Genomic DNA, 20,888 nt, shown 5'->3' with positions numbered 1-20,888 from the left:
TTATTAACAAGTCCCCTAAACAGGTATGAAAAGATTTTGAGATTTTCTGTCTCAAAACCGCAAGGGAACAATCCATGGCACACAAGATGATGAGCTGTGTTTGTGGAAGGGGCTGGGAACGAGGAACAACCACTAAGACACATCCCGAAATATCCACGTGTGCAGTCTGGAGGAGAAACTGTCTTTCAGTTTTGTATCTTTCCCCTCATGGAAGACTAAAAATCAATTTTGAATCCTGTCACCAAAAAGCTTTAAGACAGTGGATCCATCAGAGCGGAGCGAAGTGCCATCTCCAGCTACAGGTTATAAAATCATACCCCAAGGCCACCAAGCCAATTTCCCCCACTCCAAAATTCTTCAGCATCCACACACAAACCTCATCCCCCGCCCCCCCAATATTTACACATTATCCAGAAGAGCTGGGGGTGGGGGAAAAAAAAGAAAAAAGAACAAAAAAAAAAAAAAGAAAAAAGTAAAAGAGTAAACCCCTGTGAATATACACTAGGGTTTCTACTGCACTTGGCAGAGCTCCGGAAGGTGAGATGCCGGAATCCCAAGGGCAGCAGGGGAAGGAAACGGCTCTCACAGGCCTCAGCACCCAAGGAGAAGGAAAATTTCACAAACTAAATCCTGAGAACATAGAAGAAGTTGGGGGAGGAGAGAAGAGCGACAGCCGAAAGATGTTCAGCAGCAAAAGATGCTTTTCACTCTTACAGTAGCAAAAATTCACAGTTACCGAACAGGTGGAGAGAAGGGCCTTTTAACGGAAACAGCTGAGATTGATTTGAGAATGAGAAAAAGCTCATTTTTACAGACTGAAAAGCTCTACCCCATGTAGCTATTTGTAGTTAGTAGAATACAGTGGATTTCTTGCCTTTATCACCACGAACAAGAGCCTGTTTGTAATGTAAAGCTGCAAGTTACACGGCCAGTACCAGTGTCTGTTCCTTTATACTTCATCTCCCAATTTTATCATAAACAAACACACAGCTTACGGTTGCCTATAAATTTCATCCTCAAACTCTTCAGAAGAAAACACCATGTACTTTAATCTTAATGTACTTCCTATCAAAAAGATCCTGCATGCCGGCTTTACAACTACTAAGCAGTAGAAGTACTCTGAGATAAGTTATCCTTGTTTTACAGAAGAACAGAGGGACAGAGATTAAATAACTTATCTAGACAGGGAAAAAAGTGACATGTCCCAATTTTCAACTCTGATTTCTTCCAGCCCTGCCCCAAGCCATGCTGTAACCACTTTGGAGGGGCTCTTGAGCAGCTACTGCAGAGAAAAGTATTTGCAAAAATTAAATTTGACCCCCAGTTTTAATAAAACTTACACAGTTATGTTCAATAAGCAGGACATGAAAAGCCTCGCAAGTTTAAACAGCTCAGAGAACTTAAAACTAGGTTCTTGTGCACCTGTAATTATTTGAACAGTAGGTTTTATGCAAGACCAGGAGACTTCAGAGGTGCTGCTCTGGTCAAAAAGTGTACGGTGCCCTCAGAGGTCAGTCCCAAAAGAACAGGCAGAGGAACAAACAGGAGCTTACAAGAAACCTAAAACAGACCCAACTGTTGTAAGTGCATGGAAGAAAGAAAACACCTGTGCTCATGCATGCGTGTGCATGCACACACACTTTGTTATAGCTCATGTATGATGCAAAACAAGAAACTCCTCCAGCCACCGATGGAGTTGGGCAATGCCACGGGAAGGCAGGTGGATACAACCACCTCCCTGGAACCCGCCTTCTCACGTACATACTTATTATAAATTTAATATTATGCTGTCACTTAGGAGAAAATAAATGCATCATTTCCTTAAAATACTTCTCACCCTACAATCTTTATTCCATGAACCCAGCAGAAGACTGCTCAATTCTTGACACGGCATTGTTTTACAGACCCTTGAAAAGGTGACGTTTATGAAAACCTCTACCTCTCATCAAAAGAGGAAATGCTTAAGCAGTTTACATTTGGCATAGCAAGAAACTTGCATACAGATTAGCTAATTTATTTGCTATGATGTTGCGAGATACTGTTTTATTAGCTTAATTTGTCTTCAGCAGCGCTGGAGACCAAGGTAACTACAGCTGACTTGCTGGAGCCCATATGAAAAAAAAAAAAAACAAAACAAAGGCTTTTTAAAAAGTAACTTGTTATTCTTGCACTTTCATACCAGTTTTTGTTTGTTTGTTTTTAAAAAAAGACTTGCTTATTTGAAGCAAATGAAGCTTTTAAAATGCTAGCTGGCTGTTGGCAAATATTTTAGACCATTTCTTCACTTCAAAGACTGTTCGTATCAGAGATTCTACAAAGTCCACAGCACGCTAAATTGACAAAAATCCCTGATAGAAACAGAGCTTACATTTAACCCACTAGCAAAATTCAGCTACCTGAATAATTAATATTCTTCAAATTAAGATTTCACTTTGCTCTCTAGGTGTGCAATATTAAATCTATTACCATTTTGTTAATTTTCAGCACACCAGTGGAGTTAAGATCAAAATCAGAGCGCAGACATGGAAACCCGGCGCCAGGGAAGACAGAGTTTTGACGCTGGCTTCAGGGAGGCAGGATTTCACCCTTGGTCACTCCATGCTGCTTCAGTTTATTTTTCCTTCTTTCCTCCAGCTCTTCCACCCCCCCCCGCCTTTCATATCTCTTCTGAAATACACTGCAGCTCCACCGAGTTCCCAGCCCTCGAACAATGTGTTCTCAAACTACGCAGCCGAGAACGCCAATACAAATGAAATCTGTGCTGCAGCTTCTACAGAGCTGGGACCACTTTACATCGGCCTGTCAGATATTAAAAAAAAAAAAAAGACTACAATAAAAGTGAGCCATCTTGTTTCCTTCGAGTGTGAAAAGGCTTTGAAAGTGCAAAAATACAAAACAGCTAATGGTTAATTGGTTACAGTGAATCCCTTGTCCGTGAGTTTTGCTTCCAAGCATACAAGACCAAAACGCAACATCAGATCCACGTGAAATTCTGCCCCTGATCTGCAAACCAGTTACCATGACTGCACATGCAAATTGGTCGGATAAAAGCCAGTCAGAGGAATAATTGGCTATTTGGAGGTACAAAATGACTAATCTATCACAGCCACCACATAAGTGTTTTTTTCATCCACTTCATAATTGCGCCACTGAATTCTCCAAGTCCAACCTAGTATTTCGGATGCAATACGGTAAGTACTGTAACGAAGTGGGATGCAGGAGAACACGGGCTCCGTCAGGGCTTCACCACTGCCGCGACTCATGTCCAAACTCTCATCTGTGCACCACAGTCCCTGCAGGAAGTCAAGGGACAACTTCTGAAGGTGGGTATGAAAAACACACCTATTCCCTGCAGTCTTAAACACGTCTTCGTAGGGAACTCTGTATCCTCTGAAGAAGCCTTAGAGGCCACCAGCACTGAAAACCCCAGCATGGGTTCCATCTCTGCTGTGTGTCACCAACGCCACTTGTGAGCCCAACCATCCGTCAGGACAGGTACTCTCTCCTAAACAGAGTACCTTCAACAACCAGCCTTCAGCATCATTTTTCTGATGCTATTCAAACAGTACTTTCTAAAAATCATAACTCGCAGAACTCATGTTTTCCTGCCTAGCAAAATTTTAGCACAAGCATGAAAACCCATCACCCATTTAAAAACCCATTTTGTCTGTTAGTAAGTACAACCAGCTTCATTCCAGGTCCCCACAACTACGGCACGAGCAAAGTGTTTGTCATTTCTCCCTTCACCCAGGAGGCAATGAAATGACATTATTTCCCTTATTGGCAAACACAAAGACTGGCTAGCTTCAACTTTAACACCACTTTACCTACTGAGATGCCAACTATTTTCCTGCTGGAAGTATTGATAATTTTCTTTTAATGCCGCCTTTGTGGGATATGAAATTAAATCAACTAAGGCAGAATTGCAGAAGAATACAGGAGGCAAAGCAGAACAGGTCTGTATAAAAACCTCACACTTCAAGGATGCCACACCAGCAAGCTTTCTGTTAAACACTTCAATAAAGCAGGGAAGTTAAAGCCATGAGTATTCTCCCTTCTAGGCACAGAGCAAATGGATCAGTTGCTAATAATTACTCATTTTCCCTGCGCTTCAGGCATTCCTATCTGTGAAATGGGCCTGGTATCTTCATTAATCTAGACAGTAAGTGTTAAATCCTATATAGGAGTCAATATACCACTGTCATCTCATTTCTTATCTACTGAGATTTATAACAAATCATCATCTTCTATTCGTATTTTCAGCCCAAAATGCAAGTATTTGACCTTAAAAAGTACATAAGCACATCAGCCTCCCACCTGCCCCAAGCTGTACCTGCTCATACCAAACCAACAGCTGCGGGCAGGATGTAAAAGAATGTTTGTACATGTGAAACTATAGGGGAAATCAGGGCAAGACGACAGTCCTGTGTCCAAGCCTACCTAATTATGAGATTACCGAGGGAAACTTGCAAGTTTCTTACAGTTAAATTTCAAATCCATCTTCTTGTTGGAGCTGGGAGTCCAGGGCATGACCCCAGCTCCAGGGGAAGGGACAGTTGGTTAAGACAGCCCCCGGCTCCAGGTTTCTCCCATACATTTTCTGGCAGGTGCTTTCCCATCTTCTCTCTCCTTGTGTTTTCTGATGAATCCATATGCGCTGCTGGAGATGGGATTTGGCATGCACGCTCAGATGTAAAACCCTCTGCCCAGATGTGCTAATCCCCTGTGGCAACGCACTTCACCACACATGACCTCCAATGGCATGATTTGACAAGGTCAATGACTACTGTGCCACAGAGGTTACTTATGCTCACTGAAGTCTCTGACGTGCACACAAGAGGATCCCTCCCCCTCTTTTAATGCAATTAAATGCTTTTTATTTATAAATTTGCACAATTTACGTGCAATTTTCTCACCCTCCCCACAGAACCAGCCTCCATTAAAACCATTTTCAGCCACAGAGACAGCGTTCAGCTGGGCTCCAACGCTGATCTTATCCTCCCGACACTTTCTTCAATCCCTCCGTGGGATTACAGCAGGGAAAAACGACACTGATGAGAAGAGCTGCTTCTTCCCCCACTCTCTGGATTTAATATCTAATACGGGCTTCTCCTTCATACAACACAGGCACAGGAAACAGTTTGGAAAGAAAGGAGAAAAAAGAACAGAAGGCTAAAAAGAAAGCATTCTTGTGTAAAATGAGCTACAGAGACCATTTACAGACTGAACTACCTTTAACCCTCTGCCATCAATAGGGTTGGATACCTCAGCCACTCCAAGCACCCAACCAAGTGCAAACAAAAGCTTGTCTCTTCTTTCTCCCTGTCACATTGAAACTAATCAGCGAAAACAAGGTAGAAACTGGGGTTTCAGAGCAATTAAATTGCCAGTGAGGTTTTAGCTTCCCAAATAATCCTTTCTACCCTCAGTCATTCCCCACTTCCCCATATTTGACCAAATCATCCCAACTTCACAAGCTCAAAAGAGTCATTCCAGCACCATCACCATTTTACATCATCCATTTCAGTGGACTTGGAAGACGACCTAAAACACGGAAAGAACATGCAGCGATTACCCTGCTACAATGGCTCAGGCCATATTTGCAGGGTTTCCTTACTCCATAGGGATCTGCTCGGCAGCCCCCTCTCCCCTGCATCGAAGGGCATTCGCACAGCCGAGCAGCGAGCCAGACTAGGGAACCAGGGAATCAGTTTTCCTGGCAGCATAAGTGCTAGCACTGGCACAAGGAAGGGAATCGGGACAAGCAGCCAGGGCAGGAAAGGACCATCCCCTTCAGCAAAAACACATACTTCTGTCAGATTAAAAGTGGTCACAGCCCCAGTTCCTTCTCCCTATTTCTGCAAGCGTGGGAATTACCAAGCAGTATGGAAAATCAAGTTGTTTAACTTCGCAAACGGGTGTCTGTCTAAATACAGAGCCATTTTCACAGCTCGTTTCTTCTCTCACCAGTTTCCCCACCCTTTAAAAAAAAAAATTTAAAAAATTGAATAAAGGGGTTTGGACCCCATCAGCCACCATGTTGCCAGCCCCAAAGGACATGGTGCTGTGCTGCAAGGGGCCGAGGACAGCAGCCCGGGGCTCCTAAATGGAAGGGTGCTAACGTTTTCTCTGGCAAGGTAAACAAACCCGGCAGTACAAAGATTGAATGACTCCATGGAACAAAAGGGAAAATAAGGTCAAAAAAAAAAAAAAGAAAGAAAGAAAATGAAACAAGCAGCAGCTGAGATGAGAGATAGGACAGATACAAACACACACAGCACACCAGGCTGCTCGTGAGCTCTGAAGCCGAGCACATGGAAAGAGGGAAGAATTTACTTCTTCCTCAACTGGAATGTTTGCATAATTGTCACTTTCACTTTTACATAACTCCCTTTTCTGCACATTTGTTTCGTGTCTAGGCCACCATGCATGAAATAAATCCCTGTGTCGGAGCACGGCCCGTCTGCGCGACATGCGATGCTAAGGAGATTGGGTTTCCCGTTTATTCCCGTATTACATTCCAAGAAGGTGTGAACAATGCTGTATCAGACTTAAAATAATATCCACCAAACAGATATCTGCCCCAGCCAGGATGTGTTTGCCTAGGAAGATTTTTCTAAAATCATAAAGCTAAGTGAGTAAGGCATTACTTAAGCACTAATTAAATGCCATTTTCCCCCTTCCCTCCATGGGCCACACGGAACACAGGGCAAGCACCACACCAACAAATAATTCAGTCTGAAGTTTCAGGGTTGTTTCTTCCCCCACCCGCAATTAAAAATACACGTATTCACTTTGGGTATAGGTTCAATTTTCTTCACGTTTAGCGCTGATACCCAGGTGCCCTATTAAAAAAAGCCCAGATACTGAAATATCAACACTAATTAGGTCTTTTAGACACAAATTTTTTTAGGTGCTGTTTAGAAAAATCTACATTAAGAAGAGTGGGGGCAAAGGATGAACTTTCAACATTAAAAGGAGTAGCACTAAGTAATTAGGCACCCAAGTTGTCATTCTTGATTTAAAAATAGAGACAAACCATTTCTATGACCATAGTCTAAAGAGAACACAACGCTATTCCTTTGCTCAGGCTGAACAGAATAGAAAACAGACAGATTAAGTGCTGTTAAACACAGATGATATTTAAAGTTCATTCATCTTTAAAGCTTGTCAACCTATTATTAGAAGGACTAAAAAGTCTAGAAAGAAAATAAAATATTTGTGTACATCACTGCAAAGGTTTTACTTTATAATTCAGCTGCAACCCAAATTCTGACCTTCTTGAAAGGTGTCTGCAGCAAAAATACATTCGAATGTTTCTAGTTCGGCAGCTGCCTGGGAAGCACAAGCAACGGGATGTCGATTCACCGGTCAGGAAAACCCCCAGCCTATCTCTGTTCCTTTCACCAGCATCAGGAATGCATTGCATTACTCTGTTCGAAGAGGCTTGATCACCATGAAGACACAAAGCCAGCTGATTTATTTATTTTTTTCCCTTCCAGCGCTGCTTCCAGAACCACACAGGTGACACTGCGCTGCTACAAGCTGCCACCTCCCCAGCGCATCTCTCCACCATGGAGGAAGGGACACCCCCATGATCCCATTCTGCTCCCTGCCACCCGAAAGGCCAGTCTGACACCATGATTAACCCCTTCCCAACCCCCAAATATGCACAAGGATGCTCCAGTAGAATTGGTAAAATAAGCTACACTTTGTATTCCCCCCCTCCCCCCGCCCAGGTCTGTATTCTTATTGGCATGGTTTTTGCGTCTGGGTTTATGCTCTAGGCACAGACTCATTATTCCTCCAGTATTCAGCAGAGACTGAGCAAAGAATCACATTTTGCTTATGTTCTGAACATCAGAAAGGTAATACCAGGAAAAACACCAGTGACTTCATCTGCTAAACATTTATAAACAGGGAATGGGAATTTTAACACACACATGCACAAAAGGAGAGAGATGTAAAAGAAAGAAGAATTCATCTATCGCTTGAGACAAAAATCTATTCCCCCTCGTTGGTACCTGCTCCTTTTTGCCCAGGTACGCACACTGAAACAGTGAAAATTCACCTGCTGCTAATTAGCAGGAAAATCAGACTTACACAAAAATCAAACTGAGAAAACCCCCAAGTGACGGCAGGCTTTACTTACTTTCAGGAAACACATGGCCAGAAGCTGCCCACTCCCCAGCCTCAATGCGTTACAGCATCTCACCACGCTTCACAAGACCCTCCCCAGCTGCCGGCCACCTCGCCGCTGGAGGACAGGCATGCTGGGGAGGCAGATGCCCACCCAGCCCCCGGTGACACATCCAGGGGGACAGACCGACCCCTCTGTCCCCAGCCCCGTGGCCACACAGCCCACCAGCAGCCTCCCAATGGGGTCTGCCGCCTCTTCCCATTCAGCCTGGATCTGACACCCCCAGCTGGGCTGAAGTCTGAGACAGAAGTTTGGGTTTATCCATTTTATTGCAACTTGTTGTCATTTCCCAACACCACCTGGCACAAACGGGTTGTCTCTTGGTCCTGCTGGTACAGAGCACAGATCTCTCATCTCCAAGCGACCACAGCAAGCGGTGGAAGTAAAATCTGCCAATTGCTATATAAGTGTTAAAAAGAAAGGACCAATCTCTCCGGCAATACACACAAACCATTAAATAAACCAAATAACCTGATTATAGATGAACAGCACATTGTACTTAACACAGATATAAATGCCAGCAACTTACATCCAGTCCTTACGGAGGTCAAATTAATAACCTTACAGGTTGTACCGACCTTACAAAGAAAGTTACAGAGAAGTATCATAAAACATGCCCCTGTCTGAGCCACATATCTTCATGCCAAGCACTACACTGAAGGCAGGCAACCAGTAACGGTGTATGAGTGCGGACCACAAACACATCAGCAAACAGCTATTTAGTAACAGTCACAGCTAGCTGACCTTCAGGCAGAAACTCAGTAACCCGACGATGATGACAGTCCTGGCCCTGGATTGTCAGCAGCATTTATTTTGGCAGTGGTAAAGAAAATCCACTGATATATTTTGACCAGGAAACGGTGATGAGGAAACCAGCAGAGACCTCGCTGCTGTCCAAGGGGCGGGCTGGAACACCCTCCCCTGGAAACCCACGCACGCCTGCTTCAGCCGAGCAACATACTAGGCTTCAATGATAAAGAGAAATAAACTTAAGATCTTAAAACCCAGTAGCACGGCTTGCCTCGGAGCTGCAGCACTGGAGCAGCATGTGCCTGGAGACCAGGAACTTCACGAGCCCAGCAATGACAAGGCCGAGCTTCTCCCAGGGCGAGGAACACCAGGCAATGCGCTCGGAGACTTCACAGCCATGGATTTCTCCGGACACAATGTGGCCAAAGCTAAGAAACCAAAGATGCTCTGTCTGGGAACAGCTTGTGTAAACAGTTTGTTGTGGTTTTTTGGTTGTTTGTTGTTTTGGGTTTTTTTTTTTTTTTTTTTTTTTTTTTTTTTTAAAAAGACCAACTTCAGAAATAATTCTTGGGAACCTATCAAGAAAACAAACTACATGGAGTAGTTTTATCTGAGGTACCACCTGGGAGTTTACATCAGTTTACACAGGCCCCCCACCCTTTAGAGCAGTTCATAACCTCTGGTTTGGAAGTGGCACGTCCCACACCTGCCAAAGCAAAAGCTCATTTTCTAACTGAGGCAACCAGGTTTGACACAAGGCCCTACACAACCTCCCATCCAACAGCTGCTAAAAAGATCATCTTTTCTTGCAAAACCCGAAAACTTGTACAGATGACTTCATAACAAGCATGGGAATCTTCTTCTGCTCAAGCCCTGCAAGCACTTTTGCCCAGACACAGATAAAATTTTAATTTCTAAGTCACATACCCTATGTGCCTGAGTGTCATCCAATGATGTGGAAGAAAAGTCATGAGCTGTACAAAATCAAGTTACAGCCCATGTGCAGCCCAGAGGCTCTCGTTTCTGTTTCATTAACCCTCCTCCCGATACAAACAACATCGGAAACTGCAGCGCCTGTATCAAAGTCGTCTCAAAATGGTTCTCTCCACACAAGTTACAGCGACCCCGCAGATGTGGCCATCTCCATAGCAATGGAAAGGAGCTGAGAAGGTAGCTCAACTCCAAGCTCCCACCTCGTACCTGCAGGGCCAGCCTGCAAACACACCCTCCCTCCCCGCCAAACACACGGCAGGGGCTTCCCCGAGAGCATTGATAGGGCTTGAACAGGGTTATCAGTTTGTTTGATGTAATCAACAACATTACCATGTACACATTATAATGAACGAACAGACGTCTGCAGAGTTTGATGGATGAGCTGATAGCAGGCGAGTTATAGAATCCATCTGGTTGGAAAACCATTGTCATTTTCAGCTAAAAATCACATTAACAAACGCATATCACAACTTGGTACTATTTAGCTTCAAACTGGAATACCAGAGTAAATGGTATTCTTTTTTCCTGGAGAGATCTTGCAAAATATTCAGTAACTCGACACTAACAGCAGTACAGTGGAGGTTTTTTTTCTTTTTTTTAAATGCACCAAGTGCTTTAGTTAACTCTGAGAAAAAAGGAAGGAGGTTTTTGCCTATCTTGCAACAAAACCTCTCTTGAGATATGGGTCTGTTCTGCATCAGGAGAGTTCCCTAGTACATGCATGAATGAGTGCTTCTATGGGAAACAAGATTATAAATCCAGAGCATCAGTAAGGCCCGAGGAAGCCTAGGAGAACTTCAGAAGCCCTAAATCAAGGCCTGGATATTAACTCTAAGACGAGACAGAGAACTAAAGCTGGGGAAAATCTCACACTAAGCTGACCTTTGCAGCAGTACCCAGAGCCAAGGATGCTCCATAGGGCATCACGCTGGCCCGTACATGCCAGGTCAGAGACACACACCAGACATGAACTGGAGGTGGGGCAGAGGGGAAACACGCCACTAGCAGCTCACACAGGCAGATTTCCCCTTTGGCTGCGAGCTACCCAAGTGACCAGCGAGGCCAGCGGCCACCGATGCATGTACCCGCTCCCCATTATAACACCCACCACACACCCATGAGCAGCGCCGCACCCTGCTGTGCTCACACCCACACAAAACCCATCCCTGGGAGCACCCGACCACGGACAAGCACATCCCCACCCCATAACACAGCAATAGGGATGACCGCCACAGCTCCCGAGCACCGACAGCGTCAGCAGCTCCTTCCTCCGAGGCTCTCCCATCACCTCCCGCACAAACACAGCCCGCGCTCCAAGTCACACATACCAGGGCTGGAAGACGAGAGACAGTTCCCTCAAGCCAGAGGGATGACACCAGTTTCCCTGAGAGGCAAATCCAGCCTCCCCTCGGGTACCCCAGCAATGGCACTGGTGGCCGAGGTGAGGCAGGCAGCGACGAAAGGACTTGCCTGGAGCTCAGAGAGGAAACTTGTGGCGGAGTCAGAAGAAAACCCCGTTATCTCGACTTCCGGACCCCTCTGCTAACCGCCAGACCACAAAACACTTTTATTGTAGGATAACATTACAACAAATAGCTATTTTCCGTTAGCAGAAAACCCACTTTGCAGTTTTACTTTTAAAAATCCATTTTTACTCCAACTCTGTAGGATTGCAAGCCAGCCCTGTGACGCGGCATAAACAATTTTCTCCCTCCTTTGCATGCCCCAGTTTTATTAAGTAATCCCCATAAAAGCAATTACTGAGCTTTGGGCTGAAAAATAACTAGAAAAGAGAGACAGCAAATTCTGTGTATCTTCATTTGCATACAGATTCCCTCCCTCCCCCTTTCTAAGGTTTTTGCCATGAGGTCTTTTATGTCTCTTTCAATAATCATATAATTATATGATTCCTAAAGTACACGCTGGCAACACTTCAGGGGATTTTAGTCATTACAGGTGACAAGACTTTTCTCTCATGTCTAATACTCGCTAGGATTTCCTTCCACTTCATTCACAGATAAGATGAAGAGCCGAGTGACACCCAAACCCCTCTCCTAGACAGATTTTGGGGGCATCAGCCCTCTTCCTTCCCCCTTATGGATACAGGGAAGCGGGAAGAACTGAACTGCAATGAACTGCAACCGGAATGAAGCATTTTTTCAATTAAGCAGCCCATCATTTTTCCCAGGCACCACGTCCAACTATTTTAATGGCTTTCACATTTTTTCTTTAATTTTACAATCTGAAAGAAATGCCAAGGTTCCACCAAGGACCAAGAACTCCGTAAGTCCTTTTCTTCCAATGGTTGCAAGTTATTAACAAGCTGTCAAAACACCATAATTATTTTATATCAAGTTTGACTGATTCCATAAACATCTCTGCCGCATACTATCTTGAGCCTCGCTCCCCCTGAGTGCAAGTATGTGCTCAGGCTAAGTGGAATAAAGAGGCTGCACATCCTCTTCGACAGCACTGCAAGAGACGTTTATGATCCACCAAAAAAAAAACCCAACAGCAATAATACATTTATTAGCTGAGGCACTTGATGTCATTGTAAGGTTCGAGACATTGCTTCCCTTAAAATTCTTTGGGGTTTTAGCTCCTCTGTAGAAATAGGAGCCACCAGGAAAGAAACGACGGCCTCGCTCGCCAAGAGGAGAGGTTACAGAAATGACCTTGGTGTCTGTCAGGGCGCCAGAGCCGCTGAATAGCCAGAAGCCCAAAAATGATCATTTGTTTCCCAACTCGGGCTGGACGTTTCCTCCTAACCTAAGTCTCTCCTCACTAAGTACAGGCTAGATCAGGGATATGCCAGCAGCAGAGTAAATCAATCTATATTTAAAATTGGGGGGGGAACTCACCAAACAATTACAGCTGTATTTTTACAAAGCTAGAAAGAACATCTGTTGGAGAAGATGATAATGTGATGGTATCCAACCGCCAACACTATAAACATCACGTTTAGACTACAGTACACCCCATGTGTATATATGTATGTCTTTTCTGAATACCTCCCTATCACAACCCGTTGAGAAGACAGTAAGGCAGGATTTGCGCAGCTCCCCCGGCCTGCCGACAGTGCCCAGCAGTCCCCAAAATAGAACATTTAGCTTCAAATTGCCACGTTTGTGTGGCACCACTATAGATAGTCAGTGCGAGATTAAAAAAGCTTTGCTCTGAGCACAAAGGGAGAGACAGGAATGGTGCCATAAGCCCATGTTTTGCAGCCAGTAGTGCAGGGAAATCATTTTGATCCCTTCAATCCCCTTATCCATGCCAACCACTGACCTTGCAGATGCAACTTTTGTTCAAGTTTAGTCCCTTTTTGGCTCGAAGCAAGACAGAACTACAAAGGAAACGCTCTCCATTCGTCTTGCATCACGCAAGTACATAGCTGCCCCTGCGCTCCTTCTCACCAGGTATTTCTGAACTTCAGATCCAGTCACTCAGTGCAAAATAATTAAGCTACAAAAAAAAAAAAAAAAAAAAAAGACATGCACCCATTTGCCTGTCATTAGGGCTCGACACAACACATGTGCTGGCCTGGCTGGGAGAGCCAGGCTGTTCCCTCCTGCCCAGCTTTCACAATTCCTCACACCAGAGGAACTGGACCGACAACTAAATACAGGTTTTTGCCTAGGCAGCTCAGGAGCCGTTTAACCCTCTCCTCCACATTAAACATTTTCAATTAATAACAAAGACTGATTCTCCTTTAAGCACCTGAACAGTATTCTTTGCTAGTTTTGGAAAAAAGCCTGTTTCTCAAGGAGATGGAGCAGGGCTGGTAAAACAGTGCTCTGACTCTCTTCTCCATGTGAGGAGCACGGCTGAAGCGGTCATAGCCCCTGCTGCGCTGAATGCCGCGGAGCCAGAAGATATTTAAACAGCAAGAGCCACTTCACCTACATAAAACTCTTTTATACCTTTACTGTGATAAACTGGAGGCATTAAAGTGCAGTGAATTGGAAATTGTTCTCACTTACAGCTGGATGTTCACATACAGCTGATACCAAGACACACGTCCTACGTACTGTATTTCAACTCTTTATTTAAAAAAAAAAAAATTATTGCATGGAGAAGGACAGAGTGTTTCAGTTCTGCTGATAGTGTTCGCTCTCAGGCACTGGCTGCAGGATGTTCCCCGTGACTCGTAGCACCAGGACAAAGACCTGATGCCAGAGAAGCCGGAGCAATAAGCACATTTTGGTAGCATTTTCCCCACAGAGGTTTAGGATCTATACGCATGCAAAGCCCCCCAGGTCCAGTTAAGCCTGATGTCGGGGGGAGCAGCCTGGGGAATTCAACACCTCGCACCAAGAAACAGAAAACAGGAGGATACAAAACAAAAAAAAAAAAACACACACACACACAAACACCACCCCAAAAGCTTTATATCAGTGTAACTGTCTCCAGCCCGGGTACTGTGTTCTCTGTACGCATATGAAAGAGGTACAGTTGTGTGATAGTACATCAGCCCTTCTGCAGAGCAAGCAGGAATCTATCACAGAAACAAAGTGAAATTCGCCAGGCTGGTCTCACCCTACCTTGTTCACTCTTACTTTCACAGAAAGTAACACTGTGTTCTGTGAAATAATTGAGATAAACAATAAAAAGCGCATCTCATTAGCCCACTGGGAGGGCAGTAAAGTTTTCAGTACTTACTAGACAAGAAGTTAAACGCACCACTGCAAGCAAACATTAATGTGGATACAGTATCATCTACTATTTGGGCAAGGCACTGGTGAGGTAAAGAACTCCGGCTCCTCCAGAAGAGCTGGATCCCTCCTCATCCCTGCCGGCGGTTTGCGGGCACCGAGCTCCCCTTGGTTCCTGGGCGACCGAGCAGATACATCTCCAGCTCCCCGGTCTTTTAGCTCTGCCATTAACCACCTCTTATTCCTTAACAAGGACAAAAATACCTTAAGTACCTGCTTCAGACAAGATGCCAAAACATCAACAGCCAGGAGAACAAATCAATGGAGACTAACAAGCTTTCGGGAAAACCAAAAGGCATTTAGAGCCTTTAAAGCACCATCCAGAAAATCATTAGCTTTCCTGAGGTTAAAATCGCTTTTTTAAAGGAATAACCGGCCATCAGATACACTAACTTGATACACCATCACTTGACAATTAAGCAGAAGGGAAAAATTCTTAAAAATCTAGAAACCTGCTTTAAAACATAAGACTAGCTACGGAAAAAAACTGAGCTGCAAAGTACACATACAGAGATACGATGATAAATGAGAAGTTACATAGCTAGGTCAGTGGAACTAGCACAGAACCTTTGGAACAGGAAGCTGCAGTTAAATACACTGGTTTTCTTATCAATGCGAGATCAGAGCAACAGCAACAGCACAGTGTACAACACACATGTGAAAACAGCCTTATCAAGATAACAGCTGGAGAACTTATGGATTGTGTCCAGAAGTCTATCACCGTCAGGCTTTCTAAACTCTGCTACACCCCGAGTGCGAAGAGCAGAGAAGGGACTGCGACTCAGCGCTGCCGGACCCCCGGATAGGAACAAAAGCAAGAGCGGGGAAAGCGCTCATCTCCTTCGCCTCTGCGACCAGATGCAGCCCAGTTTTGTAGCACCAACCACCTCACCACCAGAGCCCAGGTCTGCCTCTTCTCAGCAGGGATCTGCTTCTGCACAACACCTCGCTCCACACGCGTTTGCGAGCAGGTTTCTCCACGCGATTCTATAAATAGGTTAAACATTCCTAAAAAAAAACCCATATGCACGCACACCAGGAAAGTTAAAATTTCCATACGGCGTTCCAAAGCGTTGCTGGAATCTGTAAAAATGATAAACAACAGCCAAAAAGAAAACACAACCCCTTGTCTTTACAACTACTTTGGGAGAACAATTGCTCTCAAAGATCGCATTCATTAACATTCTGATGAAGTTCCCTTTTAGCGCTGTTTTTCATACTTGAAAGGAACAGCTATGATCAGAGAGAGCCCTCAACTACCAACTCACTCATTTAGATTCTCTCGCTCTGATTCACCAATCACCTTCAAGAATAATTAGCAGCTTCGCCTGAATGTAATGAATATACACACATGCTCACATACATGCCATTCATTTCAGAAGGTGGCAAGAAATCCCCCAGTTTCTCAGCCTGCCAGCTCTTCTGTCGCCCCCCCCCCCCGCCCCCCGCCCCCGGCACAAGAACCATCTCCTGGGCAGCACCATCACCTTCTCCAGTTTCCCAGCAGCCACCCAAGCCAGCAGGTCAGGGCAAACTAAGTTTCCAGGTTGTTAACTCCGAAGTTGTGTTCAGTGGCTGGGTATTAAAAAAAACAAACACCAAAACCACCACTACACACACATCAGCTGCATGTAACCTGTGCTGGAGCCGGATTTAGACAAGAATATCCAGGGGAAGGAAGGGAAAGGGGAAGTTTTAACTTCTCACACACAGAGAGAGGCTGCTGCTGCTTTGTCTATGGGCTTTTTTCCCCCCTGTCTTTAATTAAAAAAAAATAAATATATATATACACACACATGTAATCAAATCTGTCTTCACATGAAAGATGGTGGGATCCTTAAGTCACAAGTGAGTATCACAGAAACAAGACGCAGTATTTTCAGATGACAACTGCTGAAGGAAACATTGCCACATGAGTTAAATCATAATCCAGAATGCTTAAGATTCCCACCAAAGAGCTAAAGGAGACTTCATAAAGCCATCCCTCAGTATTAACCTTAACTGCTTATACTCCCAGGTCAACATGAAGGAAAACTATATATATATTTATCTACAAAGTACGCTTTATTTACAGGAACACCGGTGGTGAGAATTTTCCTCAGCGGGGAAGGGGAATTCACAATATTTTGAGATAAAAAGAAAAACAAACAAAAAACCACCTTGCCTCTCCCAGATGCTTCTACCATTAAGTTCTGCCTAACCGTTGAGAAATTTAATTTCCAAGGGGAAGCCCAAAGCTTAGCTAGCCTATTAAACATAATCACAGATCACTGCAACATCAAGTGACAAACAAACCTCTAAGAAGAACACAAGGAAGGATCACAACAAACTACCACATATGCAGCAAAAGCTCCTTTTAGGATTAGAAATTAAATAAAACAGACTTTCTTAGTTCAGTACTGTCCCTTGGCTGCGTACTCACTTTCTCTCCCACCCCCACAAACACAGAGGGGTTTAATTCTTATTTATTTTCAAAATATCATCACAGCAGATTTTAAGCACTCTTGAAAAACAAATACACGCTGAAATACCAATCTCCTGCGAAGCAGAAGAAAACCACCTGTTGCAGTCAAGTTCACCAAGAGAACCCAGCTCCACACCATGCAAAATGACCTTGCCCTCTCAGTCATTTACATGGACATATGTTGCTTTAACGTAGTTTTGCCTTAAAATAATCCCCTTCCCTTGCTGCTGCGTCAAATCTGCCAGACATCACCCGTGGTCAGAGGCAGCGCCGCATGGGAAAATCCACACAAGGCAGAGTATTTTCTCCTTGCCAATGTCTCCGGGATTTATGAAAGGCACACCATCACCGGGGCTCTCCATTGACCTCGAGTCATTCACCCGAAAGAACCAGGTGAATTCTGCTCACGCTATTCCCTCCGAGGTGCCAACTACCACCCGAGATGCTGAGGTGCACGCATTCTCTTGTGTGCTGGTAAGCATAGTAGAAATCAAATAATTTCAGGTGGTACCAATGTGTTTTGCAAGAGTTTGAAAGGGGACGGTTTTGCAAAGACTTGTATATAATTTATTATAAATTTTTTTTTTTTTTTTTTTTTTTTTTTTTTTTTTACAGAAAAAACAGAAGTGCTTCCACAGACAAATAACTTTGGGGTGGAATAAGTTTAAGGTCACCTTCTATCCTCGTGCGCGCTATTATCAAGGTTACGGTTTGGTTGATTCAATAACAAGGCTTATCCCATTTGAAAAGCCCAGAGTTTTCCCCATCAGCCCTGGAGGGACTGCGCTATCATTTGAATTCTATTTCCTGATAATGTGCTCATCATGGTAGAAAATTTCTGCAGGAAGATGAATTTTACTTTCTTCACTGACAGCTTGGTAGAGACTTGGAGGTTTAATTGGACCTATCTGCTGATGCATATTTGACTAAGAACATGCCCAAGAAAAAAAAAAAAGGAGGTACAGACAGGTCTATGGCTTGTTTTAGAGGCGCACGAAAGCGGATTGCTCACTCATTATCTGCGTAGACAAAGTAGTTGGCTTTCCTGTTAGGACAACACCCCACAAACGATACTGCGAAAGGCCAAAGAACAGCCATGGCCAAGCAAACACAAACCACTCCGGCACCTGCACACCTCGTGCTGCTTGGGGACGGCCAGGCTCAGTGTCCCCCCGCTTCCCGAGCGGAAGCCCAGGGTCCCCAAGCAAAGGTCTCATCGCCCTGACACCAGGGTAGATGGCCAAGGCCATTGCTGCCGCCTCCATGGGACCATCTTTGGGACTTTGAGAAGTTGGTTCTATCGGCAAAGAACTCCCAATAACCACAATGCTACCAGAGCCGGGAGGCCTGCATGGCAAGGGGGGTGAGCTGGGGGGGACACAAAGCCTACAAACAAAATGGGACCTCAAAGCCCTCGCCAAAGATGTCGGAGATCCCAGGGCAAGTCTGAGATTATTCATTAGCCTGCACAGAAGCCTTCATCGCTGTGAGGCAGGTCAATAGGTACACGAGTGACAGGAAATCTGAAGCAGGGAGAGCACCCAAAACTTTGCCCACATTTTTACCATGGCGTGTCAAAGACAGTGGCCAAAGGCACCAGGATTGCTCATGTCTACCAGGAATTCAAGTTATTACACCCGTCAAGCGACTTGCTAGGTGCTTTCTTTCGACAACTCACTTCTTCCCCTCGTACACAAACAAAACAAAAATCAAAAGCCAAAGTCTTAGTTTGTCAATGCCCCTCTGAAAATATTAAATTTCCTGCTCTGCTTAACTTAGCTCAGACAAGGCAGGCGGTATTTGCTCAGCAAATATTGTTTGTAATAAGTTAGACAAGCAATATTTTTTGCCAGCCTATTAACACCAGAAAAATACGTACAGTCAACACGAGATGAAGAATTTGTTCAATTACTTCAAAAATGGGAATTACAACCAAGGGATTATTATCCATTTAAACATCTCTTTTCCACAAAATGTCAAACACTAGCCATTTGCTAACAATCTCCGGAGACAGATAAAGTAACATTTTGGCAATGCAAACACAAACTCCCCGAGCCGGGGGGGGGGTGGGGGGGGGGAGGAAGGAGGGCGGGAGGGGGAAGCTCCACCATTCACAATACCGGACCATCCCAACACGCCGGGAATATTTTGCAGCCCTCCGCCAGCCAATTAAAACCCCAAACAAACATTTGACTTGCCCTAAGTGATAGTTAACGCCAGCCGGAGGGAGAAGGGGGGGGACTGGGGAAGTGAAGGGGCGGGTTGGGGGGGGACGACAAGTTGCCAGCAGCCGGGCTGGCTCGCCACCCCAAGCTCCCTCCGGGCTGACACCAGGATTAATGCACATTAATTGCTATTTGCAAAATTCAGCAGGCTGAAAGCGCCGCGCTTCCTTTTTCAGTTTGGTTGGGGTTTGGGGTTTTTTTTTTCCCCCCTAAATTTTTAGGGTTTTTTTTTTTCCTCCTTTTTCCACCTACTTCCCCCTCTCGCTCCACAGGAGGGAACAGCCCCCCCCCACCTCCCCTCCCCATCCCACCCCCTCCTCTCTTACCTCCAGCGCTTCCAGGGTGTTGAAGCTGGCTATGGCGAAGCCATCGATCAGGTCCTCCTCCTGGGAGCTGGACTCGCGGCGGCGGCGGCGCGGGGGCCGGGCGGCGCGGGCGGCGGGCGGCGGGCCCCGCGGGGCGGTGCAGTTCTGGCCGCCGCCGTTCTCCTTGCCGGGGCTCGGCTCCTTCTCGGAGCCCGAGGAAGGGCTCTGGTTCCGCGGGTCGCGGGCCGCCGCCTCCCGCCGCCGCACGCGGTCCCGCTGCGACCTCGACCTCCGGCTCTGCCGGATTTTCCCATCCATCGCCGAAGAAGTAGTAAATTAAAAAAAAAAATATTTAAAAATAATAATAATTAAAAATTAAAAAAAAAAAAAAAGGGCCGAGCGCGGGGGGGGTGGTGGTGGTGTGGGGGCGGGAGGGGGGGCGCGGAGGGGGGGTGAGAGAAAAGTCGCCCCCCTCCAACTCACCGCTTCCCCTCTCCAAACCCCGGAGCCCTTAAAAAAAAACACACACAATAATAATAATAATTAAAAAATAATAATAATAATAAAAAAATCAACAACAACGAAAAAAATCCTGCTGTTCAGACCCTCGGATCCAGGGCGATGATAATCCACAGAGCAAGGCTGGGTGGCGGTGGGGCGAGCGGCACACACACACACAAAAAATATTAAATCCACGGAATGACCTTGACAAATTTCCACCCCCCGCCCCCCCCCACCCCCCCAAAAAAAAAAAAAAAAAAGAGCAGAGCCGGGAAGAGGAGGGGAGGGGAAAAAAAAAAGAGAGGAGGAGGGGGGGGGGAATCTATCTGGATCAGGACGAGGACACCTCGGGTTCACTCGGCGCGGAAGAGAGAGGCAGATCCAGGAGGCTCGACCCAGCTCGGGATAATCCAGGCGCGGCGCCCCCTCCCCGGGGGCAGCGCCGCTCCGGGGCCCCGCTCCGCGCCGGGGGGGGCGGCCGCAGCTCTCGCCGCCCAACTTTCTTGCCGCGGAGCGAACCAGACAATCCCTGGGCAGCCCCCGCCGCCGCCGCCCGTCGCCGCCGCCCGCCGCCGCCGCCGACCCCTCCTCGCCGGGCGCCGCCGGCGGCTCGCAGCCCCCCGCCGGCGCGGGGGCCCCCGCCGCCGCCGCCGCCCGCTGCCCGGATGGCGTTCGCCCACCCCAGCCCCAGCCCGGCCGCCCGCGGCGCGGCGCGGCGTAGCCCCGGCCCCCAGA

General features: G+C 45.9%; 1 protein-coding gene across 16 annotated transcripts in view; it reads right to left on the bottom strand.

Moving 5' to 3' along the window:
* FBRSL1 (fibrosin like 1) overlaps window positions 1–19,996 on the bottom strand; it is a 544,157-nt gene extending 524,161 nt beyond the window's left edge. For all 16 annotated transcript variants that reach the window (XM_063350636.1, XM_063350643.1, XM_063350651.1 and 13 more), the window contains exon 1: window positions 19,674–19,996. In XM_063350636.1, the coding sequence (XP_063206706.1) occupies window positions 19,674–19,970 (297 nt within the window). In that variant the 5' untranslated portion in view covers window positions 19,971–19,996. The remainder of the gene's footprint in view (window positions 1–19,673) is intronic.
* Between the last annotated feature and the right edge of the window lie 892 nt (window positions 19,997–20,888).

Source organism: Chroicocephalus ridibundus, chromosome 13 (assembly GCF_963924245.1).
Source record: "Chroicocephalus ridibundus chromosome 13, bChrRid1.1, whole genome shotgun sequence".
Taxonomy (NCBI): domain Eukaryota; kingdom Metazoa; phylum Chordata; class Aves; order Charadriiformes; family Laridae; genus Chroicocephalus; species Chroicocephalus ridibundus.
This window is presented reverse-complemented; position numbering and strand designations above follow the sequence as displayed.